This window comes from Macaca mulatta, chromosome 11, assembly GCF_049350105.2.
Source record: "Macaca mulatta isolate MMU2019108-1 chromosome 11, T2T-MMU8v2.0, whole genome shotgun sequence".
Classification (NCBI taxonomy): Eukaryota; Metazoa; Chordata; class Mammalia; order Primates; family Cercopithecidae; genus Macaca; species Macaca mulatta.
In genome coordinates, this window is record NC_133416.1 from 16874670 (window position 1) to 16888709 (window position 14040).

At 37.0% G+C, this 14040-nt stretch overlaps 1 protein-coding gene across 14 annotated transcripts in view; it reads left to right on the top strand.

The window, feature by feature from the left end:
• Window positions 1-14040, top strand: part of ATF7IP (activating transcription factor 7 interacting protein) — a 131016-nt gene that overhangs the window by 60649 nt on the left and 56327 nt on the right. For 7 of the 14 annotated variants that reach the window (XM_015151191.3, XM_077953669.1, XM_077953668.1 and 4 more), the window contains 3 exons: window positions 7700-7786; window positions 9487-9632; window positions 11194-11331. In XM_015151191.3, the coding sequence (XP_015006677.3) occupies window positions 7700-7786; window positions 9487-9632; window positions 11194-11331 (371 nt within the window). The remainder of the gene's footprint in view (window positions 1-7699; window positions 7787-9486; window positions 9633-11193; window positions 11332-14040) is intronic. The other 7 variants (XM_001089368.5, XM_077953673.1, XM_077953670.1 and 4 more) reach the window with 1 other exon arrangement.

Sequence of the window (14040 nt, forward strand, 5' to 3'; positions counted from 1 at the left end):
TGAGATGAAGTCTCGCTTTCGCCCTGGCTGGAGTGCAGTGGCACAATCTTGGCTCACTACAACCTCCGCCTCCCGGGTTCAAGCGATTCTTCTCCCACCTCCGCCTCCTGAGTAGCTGGGATTACAGGTGCGCGACACCACACCTGGCTAATTTTTGTATTTTTTTTTTTTTTTTTTGAGACAGAGTCTAGCTCTGTCTCCCAGGCTGGAGTGCAGTGGCGCGATCTCGGCTCACTGCAAGCTCCGCCTCCCGGGTTCACGCCATTCTCCTGCCTCAGCCTCCCGAGTAGCTGGGACTACAGGCGTCCGCCACCTCGCCCGGCTAGTTTTTTGTATTTTTTAGTAGAGACGGGGTTTCATCATGTTAGTCAGGCTGGTCTCAAACTCCTGACCTTGTGATCCGCCCACTTCGGCCTCCCAAAGTGCAGGGATTACAAGCGTGAGCCACCGCACCTGGCTGAATCTAATTCCTTTTAATGGCAGCTCCATCCTACTTGCTCAGGCCAGAAACCTTGGAACCATTTTTATTTTTTCTTTCACACCCCATAATCAGTCCATCAGGAAATTCTGTTGGTACTACTACCATAATAGATCTGAAGTCCAGTTCACAACTGTTATTACTCCTGCTCTGAGTCACCGTCATCAGGCCAAAACGGTGCCTGGCACACAGTAAGTGCCCGGTAAATATTTGTAAAGTGAATGAATAATCAATAAGAGAAGCATATCATGGAGGACCTTGGTTATAATGTTAAAGCTTTATGATGGCACTGGAATGCCAATAAAGAACTTCAAGCAGAGGAGAATGAAATTTACATTTTGGAAAGATAATAGGTGACAGTGTTGAGAGTGAATTTCACTCATCCATTTTCTATAAGTGTTTATACAGAGTGAGGCACTAGGGCAAGTCCTTAAAAAAAAGCCTTATAAGTCCTTTAAAAAAAAAGTCTGTATAAGAAAGTTAAAAAAGCAAATTGCAGCTTATGATTTAATGAGTTTATACACCTTACCTTTATGTCAGAATCTTGATATTGGAGGGCATCCCACACAAGGCAGTGAAGTGCTGAGAGATGAATATTAAGCCATCCATGTTGCATACTTTGAAAATTCAAAGTTGGGAATATTTTTGGTTACTTGCCTTTAATCTGATATGCTATATTAGCAGGGTACATTTAGTGATAGATTTAATTTCTTGGCTCATAACTAAACTTTTATTTTGTATCTTTTCCCCTTCCTCTGAAGGTAATTTTGTGTATTTTGAGTTTAAGAACAGTTTCTTAATTGGTTCTTAAACTGTACTCTGTTCTCTTTATATGGTGGCAGAATCTGTTGCATGCCATTTATGTTGCTGTACTCCTGCTGAAATGTTACTTAAATAAATGCCTTTATTCTTGACTAATTTTTAATGTACTCAGAACACAGAATTATTAGCTGAAGTACTAAAGTCAGCTTCAGTACTGGCTCTTCCTTCTAGCTGCTAACATCTATGAGTGTAGTAAACAGAAAATAGCATGACCTGCCATTTCAGGCACTTGTTTAGCAAATACGTTTTAAATATAGTAATTGTGATGTGTATTAGCAGCAACAAGAAATAATGAAAGATGAAGCAAATAGAAAAGCTATTTTAATTTTACAAAAGTAGAAGAGCTAAAAAAGTGTTGCATATATATATGTGTGTGTGTATATATATACATATATATACACCTTAATAGGTCTAGAGACACTGTTGAATTTTGGCATAGTACTATGTTATAACTGATACTCACTAAATTATTAAAATGATAATCTGTTTAAAGAGGATGGCAAAATAAAGATTTATCCCTCTGGGAAAGTTCAAACACTAGAGCAGCTGCATCTCCATGCTATATACTTTCCTCTAGCTACTATTTCATCTCTTTCCTTTCTTTTAGAGCCATTCTTCAAGTTATATTAACAAAGCTAGTACCATTTCTTCTTCTGTTAGCTCTTCCACTTAATTGGATTTTGATTTCTGCCTTGCTAGCCGCCCCCCTCCTAATTTTTCTCAGTGAAATGACATTGATGATCATGTTATTAAATCCAGGGACATCTTTTCTTTGTCTTATCTATTCTTCCATACTTGGATGACCTCTTAATAACAGTCTTTCCCTCTTGAGGCTCTCCTTAGCTTTTGGGTTACTGCATTCTCCATCTTCCCTTCTGTTTTGGTCCTTCTCATTCTATTTTTCATGGAAAAATAGGGATAGGCCTCCTCCACATGCTTTTTTTTTTTCTTAAACATAAGATTTTTGAAGAGAAAAATCTGTTTTAGAGTAAACCAGATTTTTTTTACATTAAACATTGACATAGTTTCCTTGCAGATTTTATTTCAGATTAAAATAAAAATCTGTGGTTGATAATTTTCCCCTTGTTCATTGGATATTTAAGGTAAATAAACATAAACTGATGCTAATGAGGATAATTACATTAGACTAGAATTTGAGACTTCTATTTTTGCTGTAGGTTAGTATTGATAGAATTGGCATGATTTAGTCAATTTACTGTTAATTTGTTGTCACTTCAGTTAAAATTCTTTATCATCTCAATCCATTTATATTTAGTTGTTACTTATGTACTTGGCTTCTCTTTGTGGAGCTTCTTAGTTCTGTACACTAGTGTGCAAGTTGCAGATTTTTCAGAGTTGAGGTAGACCAAAGATGAAATAGATTTTGGAAGGAGGTGTATAGGAGGAAGATCATTTTCAAATGAGTACTGTTGTCCGAGTTAGATGTGTAAGTCTGGATTTCAGATCAGAGACTTGGCTTGCATTAGAAAAATGTAGTAGATAGCATGTAGCTATTAGGTGACAAGATGAAATCACCTCAGAGTGAGTATACATGGAGAAAAGATCCAACAACTGAGCTTTTGGCATTTCAGTGTTTAGTGGTTGGGGAGATGAGGAAGAACCAACAAAGGAGCTGAGAAAGAGCAGCCCCTGAGGTAGAAGGAAAATGGAGAGATTTTGGTGTTTCAGAAGCCAAGTAAAGACACTGTTTTGAGGAGGAAATAAGGTAACCGTTTACTATATCAAATGCTGCTGTGTGTGCTCATAAGGTGGAAGAGAAGTATTTAACAATCTGGAGATCATTGGTGACTTTTACCAAGGGGCAGTTTTGGTGAATGATGGAGTGGAAAACCTGATTCAGGTTTCAGAGAGAATGGGAGGGGCAGAATTGGATATAAAAAAATGTGACTTTCAGAGGCCGAGACGAGTGGATCATGAGGTCAGGAGATCGAGACCATCCTAGCTAACCCGGTGAAACCCCGTCTCTACTAAAAAATACAAAAAGTTAGCCGGGCGAGGTGGTGGGCGCCTGTAGTCCCAGCTACTCGGGAGGCTGAGGCAGGAGAATGGCGTGAACCCGGGAGGCGGAGCTTGCAGTGAGCTGATATCCGGCCACAGCACTCCAGCCTGGGCGACAGAGCCAGACTCCGTCTCAAAAAAAAAAAAAAAAAAAAAAAAAATGTGACTTCCCCCACTAGGTTTTGCTTTTAAAGAGAGCACAAAAATTCACATAGGATGCATTATTTGCCACTCTATATTGGTTAAATAAAACTGATACAAAATGTCTGGAAAAGTCACATTACCAGTCATGCCTCATTTTTCTGATAGATCTTGTTAAGAATCTTTATATGTTTATTGGCCTTTTGTAGTTCCTTATCTATGAACTGCCTGTTCATCTCCTTTGCCCATTTTTCTGATGGATATTGTTTTTAAGTAGTCTGTAGGAATTTCTTGTTTTGTTATAAATATTTTCATGGAGCCAGTAATCTAAATCAGGAATGGAGTAGACTGTCCTGTGAGCCATGTTTTTATAAATAAAATTTTATTGAAACATAGCTATGGTAATTTGTTTACATGTCACATGGCACTTATTGCTGATTCCTGCAACAAGGACAGAATTAAGAGGTTGTGTCAGAGGTCTTGTGGCCCACAAGATTGAAAATACCTATTTTTTGGCCACTTACAAAAAAAGATTTGCCAATCTCTGATCTAAGGCAATGGTTTTTGTCCTCCATTTTTCCTTAGAATAAAGTTCTATAAAGTGTAATTCTGAAATGGGAAACTAAGTCCCCTAATGTAAATTCTATTTTGTAATCCTTTAAAAACACAGTTTTCTACTTTTACTTAATGGAACCTTATTAAAGATAGTAGTCTTCTGATAGATATTAAACATCTAATTTGTCTCAGCTATTTCTCAAAGTTATGGTACTACCAAAATTATGAGATCTGGTATCTGCCCTTAATGAGCTGTCTAGTTTGCTTGAAAGGAAAGAATATCACACATGAAACTATGAAAACTTACCAAATTGTGATAAGGCTATACTCAAGAAAATCAGAGGAATTATAACAGAAACTTATCTGTAAGTAAGGACAGATTCTAAAAAAGACATTATTGTTATTTTTTTTTTTTTTTGAGATGGAGTCTCACTCTGTCGCCCAGGCTGGAGTGCAGTGGCGCAATGTCGGCTCACTGCAAGCTCTGCCTCCCGAGTTCAAGTGACTCTCCTGTCTCAGTCTCCCGAGTAGCTGGGACTACAGGCACGTGCCACTACGCACAGCTAATTTTTTATATTTTTAGTAGAGACAGAGTTTCACCATGTTAGCCAGGATGGTTTCCATCTCTTGGTCTTGTGATCCGCCCACCTCGGCCTCCCAAAGTGCTGGGATTACAGGCATGAGCCACCGCACCAGTCAGTAAAAAAGACATTCTTAACCTACTATTTGGGTGAGTTTCAGGAGTCCCAGGAACTACCTGAAATTATGTCTAAAGTTGTCTGTGTACCAAGGGCCTTGGATTATTACTCCGGGTTGAAGAAGACCCATTCTCAGGTTTTCTTCAGGCTTTGTGAACAAAATAAAATTAAAGAAATACAAGTCCCTACCCGTCTCTGTAGAATCTGTTACTACCATTTTTACCAAGTTCTTTCTGTTACATAAACCTCTAGCATGTATTTTAATTCTGTGAATCCTGTGTGTTTTAAGTGTTGGGAATCCAGTAATATCTTCTAAGCATATCTGGAAACTGGGAGTTGGGTAATAGGAGGAGGTTTTTGAATAAGATGAAGAAATCTCAAGCTGAGCTTGACATATAGAGAGGAAACTGACATGCTTATAAAAGAGACAAACCATACCAGGCCAATTTACTCTGCTGTGTTCTGGATGCTCTGGCTTGGAGTCACTCTAGTTGGAGCCGTGGCTAATTTTGTGCTTTGTGCGATGTGAGGATTTGCTCAATAGAGACTATGTAAACCTTTTATATCAAGCAACCCAGTTACTCTGTCTCTCTGGAAACTCTGGGAACTAGGAAGCTCAGGAGTTACCAACACTCAGTATTAAAATCAGAAAGATACGGAAAAATATATAGAGAAAGAATGTGTTTTAATGAGTTTGTGATCTGTTTACAAGAAAGCAAACATAAATTTTTATTTCACTGAAACTGAGGTTGAGAGATAAGGTCTTTTTTTTTTTGAGACGGAGTCTCGCTCTGTCGCCCAGGCTGGAGTGCAGTGGCCGGATCTCAGCTCACTGCAAGCTCCGCCTCCCGGGTTTACGCCATTCTCCTGCCTCAGCCTCCCGAGTAGCTGGGACTACAGGCGCCCGCCACCTCGCCCAGCTAGTTTTTTTTTGTGTACTTTTTAGTAGAGACGGGGTTTCACCGTGTTAGCCAGGATGGTCTTGATCTCCTGACCTCGTGATCCGCCCGTCTCGGCCTCCCAAAGTGCTGGGATTACAGGCTTGAGCCACCGCGCCCGGCTAGAGATGAGGTCTTAAAACACTTAAAATGAGCAAAGCGTAGTAAATGGAGAGTTTACTTTTCAAATAATTTATTTTAAAGTTCAAAAATAGTTTTAGTAATCCTGTGTACTATGTTAGCTTATTGTTTATCTTAGAGTGAAAAAAATACTTCTAGCGCCTTAATAGGTATTCATCAATGATCCTTTTCCCTACATATTTTCACCTAAAGTATCTTTTAAATTTTTTTAACCTTTGACTTTTGCTATTAGGGCTGTTGTGATTAAAACCCTGATGATTGGAGAAGAAATGTCGTATCAGAATCTTTATATAGTATGATATACTTTATGATTGTTTATTTAATACTAGTTGCAGAACATGATGAAACATAGAATGCTTGATTGAAGCCATTGAGAAGCAAGTTGCAATGACATAAGGGGGAAAAATAGAAGTCAAACATCTTAGTGATTTTTTTTTTTTTTTGTAGCTCCCTTATTCCTCATTTAATGAGTAGGTTAGTTGAAGAGACATTGATTGACCAAAACAACATTTTGGTACCTCTTGGATTTTATTTAATATAATTGCATAGACATTTTTAGCAGTATCTTTTGGCAGCACTCTTCAGTTGTTACATTTTATATGAGTCATGCAAATTACCCCTTCTGGGCCAGTCACGGTGGCTCACGCCTGTAATCCCAGCACTTTGGGAAGCTGAGGTGGGCAGATCACCTGAGGTCAGGAGTTGGAGACCAGTCTGCCCAATACGGTGAAATCCTGTCTCTACTAAAAATACAAAAAATTAGGCTGGGCGCGGTGGCTCATGCCTGTAATCTCAGCACTTTGGGAGGCCGAGGCAGGCGGATCACGAGGTCATGAGATCAAGACCATCCTGACCAACATGGTAAAACCCCATCTCTACTAAAAATACAAATTAGCTGGGCCTGGTGGCGGGTGCCTGTAGTCCCAGCTACCTGGGAGGCTGAGGCGGGAGAATCACTTGCACCTGGGAAGTGGAGGTTGTGGTGAGCCGAGATCATGCTACTGCACCCTTGCCTGGCGACAGAGTGACACTCTATCTCAAAACAAACAAACAAACAAACAAAAAAATTAGCCGGACGTAGTGGCGGGTGCCTGTAATTCCAGCTACTCAGGAGCCTAAGGCAGGAGAATTGCTTGAACCCGGGAGGTGGAGGTTGTAGTGAGACGAGATCGTCCCACTGCATTTCAGCCTGGGCGACGAGAGTGAAACTCAGTCTCAAAAAAAAAAAAAAAGAAAAGAAAATTAACCCTTCTGAATGTTTTCCTCGTTTATGTGAAGACAAAAAATAGTTTACAGTGTGAGATTATATTGTGGCAATGTGATAACTATATTAAGCACCCAGCTCAGTTGTTGGCACTGTTATCAAAGTAGGTATATGTTCAAAGTTTTTCTTATATTTGGGATAGCCTTTCCGTTCCTTGTTTATGAACTCTCTGTACCATAAGCATTAAAGTAACTTAATGATTCAACCTATTATGTTCAACATATTAGGTGTTTTGAATGCTCCAGTACTTTGGAATTTTTTTGATAATTGTCACAGACACTATTTTAGTTTTAATTGTTGAATGTAGAGGAATCAAAATGCTCTACAGCAGTTGTTTTCACATTTTATTAATGTTATTGGTGACAGAAAATTATTAATTAATTTTTTTTAAGTTACTTAAAATCTATATTAAGATTAAATCCTGTGTTGAGTTTGTTGTGAATTGCAGAACAGTTGAATGTGGACTTAGTCATTCATTCGACCAGTTCCTGCTCCCCTTTTTCCCTCCCCAAATTTTACATTTTGGGACTCTGATTTCATAAAAGGTTAGTTTTGTAACTGGATAGTGACTAAAAATGTAAATTATCAAGCTGTTACGAATTCCAGTAGAAGTAAGACTTTTCTTTTCTATATTTGTTAACAGCAGAAGTAGAAAGTAATGAAAAGGACAGCAAACCTGAGGAAGAAGAGCAAGTAATACATGAAGAAGATGAAAGACCTTCTGAGAAAAGTATGCGTATATAAACAAACTTGAACTGGGTTGAAAAATACTAATTCATTGTTTCTATATTTACAACCATGTAATATTCTTTTTTGCCCATGAAATAATTGTAAAATTTTGCAATTTAAGTAAGCCACAACTATAGCATTTTGTTGATGGCTAACTGAAGGATTTCTGAAAGTATGTTTCATACACCTCAATATTTTATTTTGTTTATTTATACTTTTTATTGTTCCTCAGAAAGATTTAGCTTAAAATTTATTAAGGTACTGACTGTTTTGACATAGAAATTGTTTTATATTTATGTTCAGAGAATGAAACTACAAGAATTTTGTATGGGCTAACATAAGTAAATGGAAGGATGTATTTTAGTTTACTTAAGGTTCTTTATCTTCATGGGGCCGGATGTAGTGGCTCACACCTGTAATGCCAGCACTTTGGGAGGCCAAGATGGGAGGATTGCTTGAGGCCAGGAATGTAAGACCAGCCTGGGCGACATAGCAAGAACCTGTCTCTGCAGAAAAAATATTTGAATTAGCCAGGCATGGTGGCACACACCTGTAGTCCCAGCTACTTGGGAGGCTGCAGTGGGAGTATTGCTTGAGTCCAGGAATTTGAAGTTCCAGTGAGCAATGAACCACTGTACTCCAGCCTGGGCGACAGAGTGACACCTTGTGAGAGAGAGAGAGAGAGAAGGAGAGAGGAAGGGACGGAGGGAGGGAGGGAGAGAGGAAGAAAAGAAGAGGGAAGGAAGGAAAGAAGGAAAAGGGAAAGGGAAGGTTCTTTAGCTTTATGGGAAGGGAGGAAAATGGTGGACTGTGTGTCCTTAGGTTTATAGAAAGATCATTGGACTAGAAGTCAGGAAAGCTGGGTTCAACAACTCTCCTGTCATGCTGCTATCCATGTGTGACCATGGGTAAGTTAAGATTATAAGAGAAATTGTGGAATAGAGTGGATTTAAAAGTAGGCACATAGATACAGATATATACAGAGGGATAAGCATGGTCACATAAGAGCATTTGCATTTAAAAAGTATGAAGATATTAGTGTTTTAATTTTTTTAGATATTGAAGAAACCAGATACAATTTGGTTATGATCTCATGAATATTAACAGCACTTGAAACAAATCTTCTAAGTGAAGTCTTCTAGTCTATATTCTTTGTAAATGTACTTTTAATGACATTAATTTTATTTTTATTTGAATTCATTAGGATATGTTAAGAATAACATGCTAGTTTTGTAAGGCTAATGATTAAGAATTTTTTCCTGTACTTACGGAGGAAGAAGAATAAATAAAGCTGTGCGTAGTTAAAAATCTGACGTGATAATGAATACAATATTTTGTCAGAGGATTCATGTGCACTGTGACATTTAGTTACAGGAATGAATATGAGGTGATTTCATCTACCTTCTTCATGACACAATTGTGAGGCAGTTCTCCTTCTTAATGTGAAGATATCAAGGAAATTTTGTGTTCAAAGTATGCATTGCTTGACCATTAGAAAGTTCTTATTTAGTATATTGAAAGTCATTTGAAGTTTAAAGCTAAAAGCTATATACCTACTTTTCTGATCTCCAAAACAATTTACAAAATAGTTGGTTGAGAAGGCTATTGTGATAGAAACAATATTTTGCTGAGGATGGATAATATGCATTAAGAGCTATAAGAAAAACACCTGAGTGTGATCATTGTGGTTTTTCTTCTCAGATGAGTTTTCCAGACGAAAACGTTCTAAATCAGAAGACATGGACAATGTACAGTCTAAACGTCGTCGATATATGGAAGAAGAATATGAGGCAGAATTTCAAGTAAAGATTACAGCCAAAGGAGACATTAACCAGAAACTTCAAAAGGTATTGTGTCAATTATAAGTTATAAACCATATTGAATAAGTAGCACCACTGTCTTCTTCTAGGTTTCTGACATTATTCTGTATTTTATTGACCTAATGTGGTTTATCATAGAAAGAAAGAACTTGAAGAAAGTGGTTGAGCTTTTAAAGTCTATTACTGGCCAGATGTGGTGGATCACCCCTATAATCCCAACCCTTTGGGAGGCTGAGGTGGACGGATCACCTGAAGTCAGGAGTTCGAGACCAGCCTGACCAACATGGTGAAAGTCTGACTCTACTAAAAATACAAAAATTAGCTGGATGTTGTGGTGGGTGCCTGTAATCCCAGCTACTTGGGAGGCTGAGGCAGGAGAATCACTTGAACCTGGGAGGTGGAGGTTGCAGTGAGCCGAGATCACAATACTTCACTCCAACCTGGGTGACAGAGCAAGACTCCATCTTAAAAAATAAATAAATAAATAAATAAGTCTTATTACTATCCTTGATAATTTAATTTTAAAATTCCTTCTGACTTATTTTTGGCTACATCTTTTTTTTAAAAAATGCTTATGATTATCAAAACAGAAGGGAGAGAAGGTAACATTTTTATTTATTTGCTTTGGTAACAAAACTGAATGTTGTTTTTCAGCTTTTCTTTTTCCTTCTCATATTGAACTTTATCTTACTGTGAAAAGGAAATGTTAGAGTTTTAAATATTAACATTTTAATCTTTTTAAAGCTGGTTTCATGGTTATAAGTCTTTACATTCTAAACTCTTTATTGTGTACTTTAGGGTTAGTATAAAAGTGGTAGAGACAGGGTTTTAAAAGGACTAGAGAAAGGAGTAAAGTACGGAGTTTGAAATTCTGTTCGACTAGAGATAGAGATAATGAGAATATTCAGTATTTTATGTTTTTCAACATATATTCACAAATGTTTGTACAAATGCTTTTCTTAGAGAGGAATATTAAACGTCAATGATAACTAGTTTTTCAAGGTCTTATATATTTAAGGATGACATTTTACAATCAATGTTTTAGGACAACATTCTTTAATTAAAATATGGCATACATATTTGCACTTTGTAGAAAAAAGAATAGTATGGCAGTAGAAACTCTCAGTGTTTTTCCCCCTAGTTTCTTTTTATTTGTCATATGGAGATAATAATGCTTATTCAGTCTTTCTTACAGAGCTGTTAGAATTATGAAGGTAGCTATGTGAAAACTTTTGAAAGCTGAGGTTTCCTGAGAGTTTACTTCTTTAGAACAGTGTTACTCAAGTATGGTTCATGGATATGCGCCAATGTCTTTGTTGTGGACCCATAATGAGAATATGGAAATTTTTCAAAAGTTTACTCTCTGGAAATTTTCTATTTTTAGTATGTATTACCCTCTTGAGGTAGATTTTATATATATAAAAGTAGAGGATTTTAGCAGATAGTATTGTGTTACAGATTCTAGCATGTTTTATTCATTAAGTTAGTTAATTTATCGTTACTGTCTTCTTGGTACTTAAGAATATTTACTGTTTATTGCTTGTTGGAATGCCTTCTTGGCATAATGAAGGAATATTTGTTTCTTTAGGTTATACAGTGGTTGCTGGAAGAAAAATTGTGTGCACTGCAGTGTGCTGTATTTGATAAGACTTTGGCAGAATTGAAAACACGAGTGGAAAAGATTGAATGTAACAAGAGACATAAAACAGTTCTCACTGAACTACAGGTTTGTTCATTGACTTGAATTGTACTCCATTTGTCATTGTTTTTATAACTTATTTTCTGAGATATATATTTGAGATTGACATTGACTATAAAATACATTTAAATTCTAAATATAAGAAGTAAAAGGAGTTTGTTTAGTTTGCCAGGGCTGCTGTAAAGAAAGTACAATAAACTGAGTGGTGTAAACAGTAGAAATATTTAGAAGTTGAAGATCAAGGTGTCAGCAGTGTAGGTTCTTTTTGAGGGCTGTGCTGTGAGGAAGAATCTGTTCTGTGCCTTTACGCTAACTTCTTTTGGTTTGCGTACAGTTCTTTGGCATTGTAGAAACATCACCCTGATCTCTGGCTTTATCTTTACATGGTGGTGTCCTTGTATGTGTGTCTGTTTGTAAATTTCCCCTTTTTACAAGGACACCAGTCATTGGAGTAGGGGCCCACTATACTCCAACATGACTTCATCTTAACTAATTACCTTTGCAATGACCTTTATAAATAAGGTCACAGTCTGAAATACTGAAAGTTTAGACTTCAATATGTGAACTTCTAGGGGACACAGTTCAAACCATAACAGAGACTCAGAAATTACTGGATCTGACTTAGTACTTCATATTTTGTTTTCCAGTCACTAAAGGAAGGCTGTCATTTAGCATGCTGTAATAAATACTAAATAATATTTGTTAGGGATTCTTTTTATGTTAATCTACCTCCTTTGGTGGACCTCATGTTTTAAAGATGTTAGTTTAATAACACATATTTATTAATTTCTACTTTGCATTTTTTATTAAGTACAACTATATCTTAACACACAATACCAGAGCTTCTGGTCAGCTGAAATGAGCACATAGTGGTGTGCTGTAGTAATCTACTTTATTCCAAAGCTAAGAAGCTAGTATTTGAATCAGTACATTCATTCTGTCATAAGTAAGTGTATGTTTCCTATTGGGTTATTTTATATATGAGCATATCCCAAAGATGCTGAGTGGTAAACCATGTATAGGGCCTTATTTTGCAAATGAGGGAAAAGTGGCCCATAGAAGTTAAATCACTTTTTCCATTGTGAATGAAATTTTAGCTAAATAGGATTAGAATTTAAGTGTATCTCCCAGACTGACCTATCCAATTATTAAACTTCATTTTACTATTACTGTTCAAACTTTTGAATTAAATTTGAAAATGCCTGAAGATTTGAAAGAATAATTTTATTCATTGTTTCTCATCACACCCACAGGTACAACTATGAAATTGTGTTTTTAAAACCTGAGTTTTTGGCTGGGCGTAGTGGCTCACGCCTGTGAGCTCAGCACTTTAGGAAGCCGAAGAGGGCGAATCTCTTGAGTCTAGGAGTTCAAGACCAGCCTGGCCAATATGGTGAAACCCTGTCTGTACTAAAAATACAAAAAATTAGCCGGGTGTGGTAGTGTGTGCCTGTAGTCCCACTTACTTGGGAGGCTGAGGCATGAGAATTGCTTGAACCCAGGAGGTGGAGGTTGCAGTGAGCTGAGATCATGCTACTGCACTCCAGGCTGGGCAGCAGAGTGAGACTCTGTCTCCAAAATAAATACATACATACATACTATAAAACCTGAGTTTTTGACACCTATCATCTCACACATAAGGTGCAATCCAGATTTCTTAACATTTAAATTTGTATTTAGGTGTTGCTTGTAGTCTCAGAATTTGAATCTTTCTAACACCAAGCCAATTAGCTTCTCTGCAAATGTTCCTCTTACTGACAATTTCTGAATTCCTGGAAAACTCTTGAAGGAAAATCTTCCCATTGTTCCTCTTATTGGCAGCTCTTGAATTCTTGGAGACTGATCCCTCAGTCATTTCATATGCACAGTGAGTCGCCAAGTTACAACTTGATTATTTCCTGGAAAAAAAAAATCTCAATTCTTTTCACTTTTCATTAGGCCATCATTACCCAATTCCCTGATTATAGTAACACCTTTTATATGAGCACTCTGGTACTAGTTTTTAACTTCTTGCTGGTCCTTCCAAAGCATTGTACTAATTTTTCTGAATACTGATTACTTCAGTCTCTTTATAGTCCAAGTTCCTCAATTGTGTACCAGTAAAACCAGTATTCATGTTTTACATTTTTAAATTTTAATCTCTTAGTTTTCAATCCACTTTTTCTAATATCCACCAGTTGCTTCACTGCCTATGGGGTACTATTAATGTTTATTGTATTTTGATACCAGGCTTTTGACTTCATATTGTTTCCCCTGTTCATGCATCCGTAATCATGTGCCCTCACTGTATTATTTTTAAAATGTTACCAAGCCCAATTTAATTCCCATCTCTTTGTGTCTTCTTCCAGTGTTTTGTTTTTTTATGGAAATAAAATTCAGATACCAAACTGTTTTAAAGTGTACAATTTATTGTTATTTAGTACATTCACAATTTTATACAACCACTATCTATCGCATTTCAAAACATTTTTGTCAACTCAAAAGGAAACATTTTGCCCGTTAAACACTTGCTCTTCTTTTCCTCTTACACTAGCCCTTGGCAACCACTAATCTGCTGTCCCTATTGATTTACCTATTTTGCATATTTCACATGCCTCTTTCACTTAGCATGTTTTCCAGCTTAATCTGTGTTTGTAGCATGTGTCAGTACTTCATTCCTTCTTAGGGCTAAATAATACTCCATTATGTGGTGGTGTAAGCCACATTTTGTTTATGCATTCATCCTTTGAATGGCAT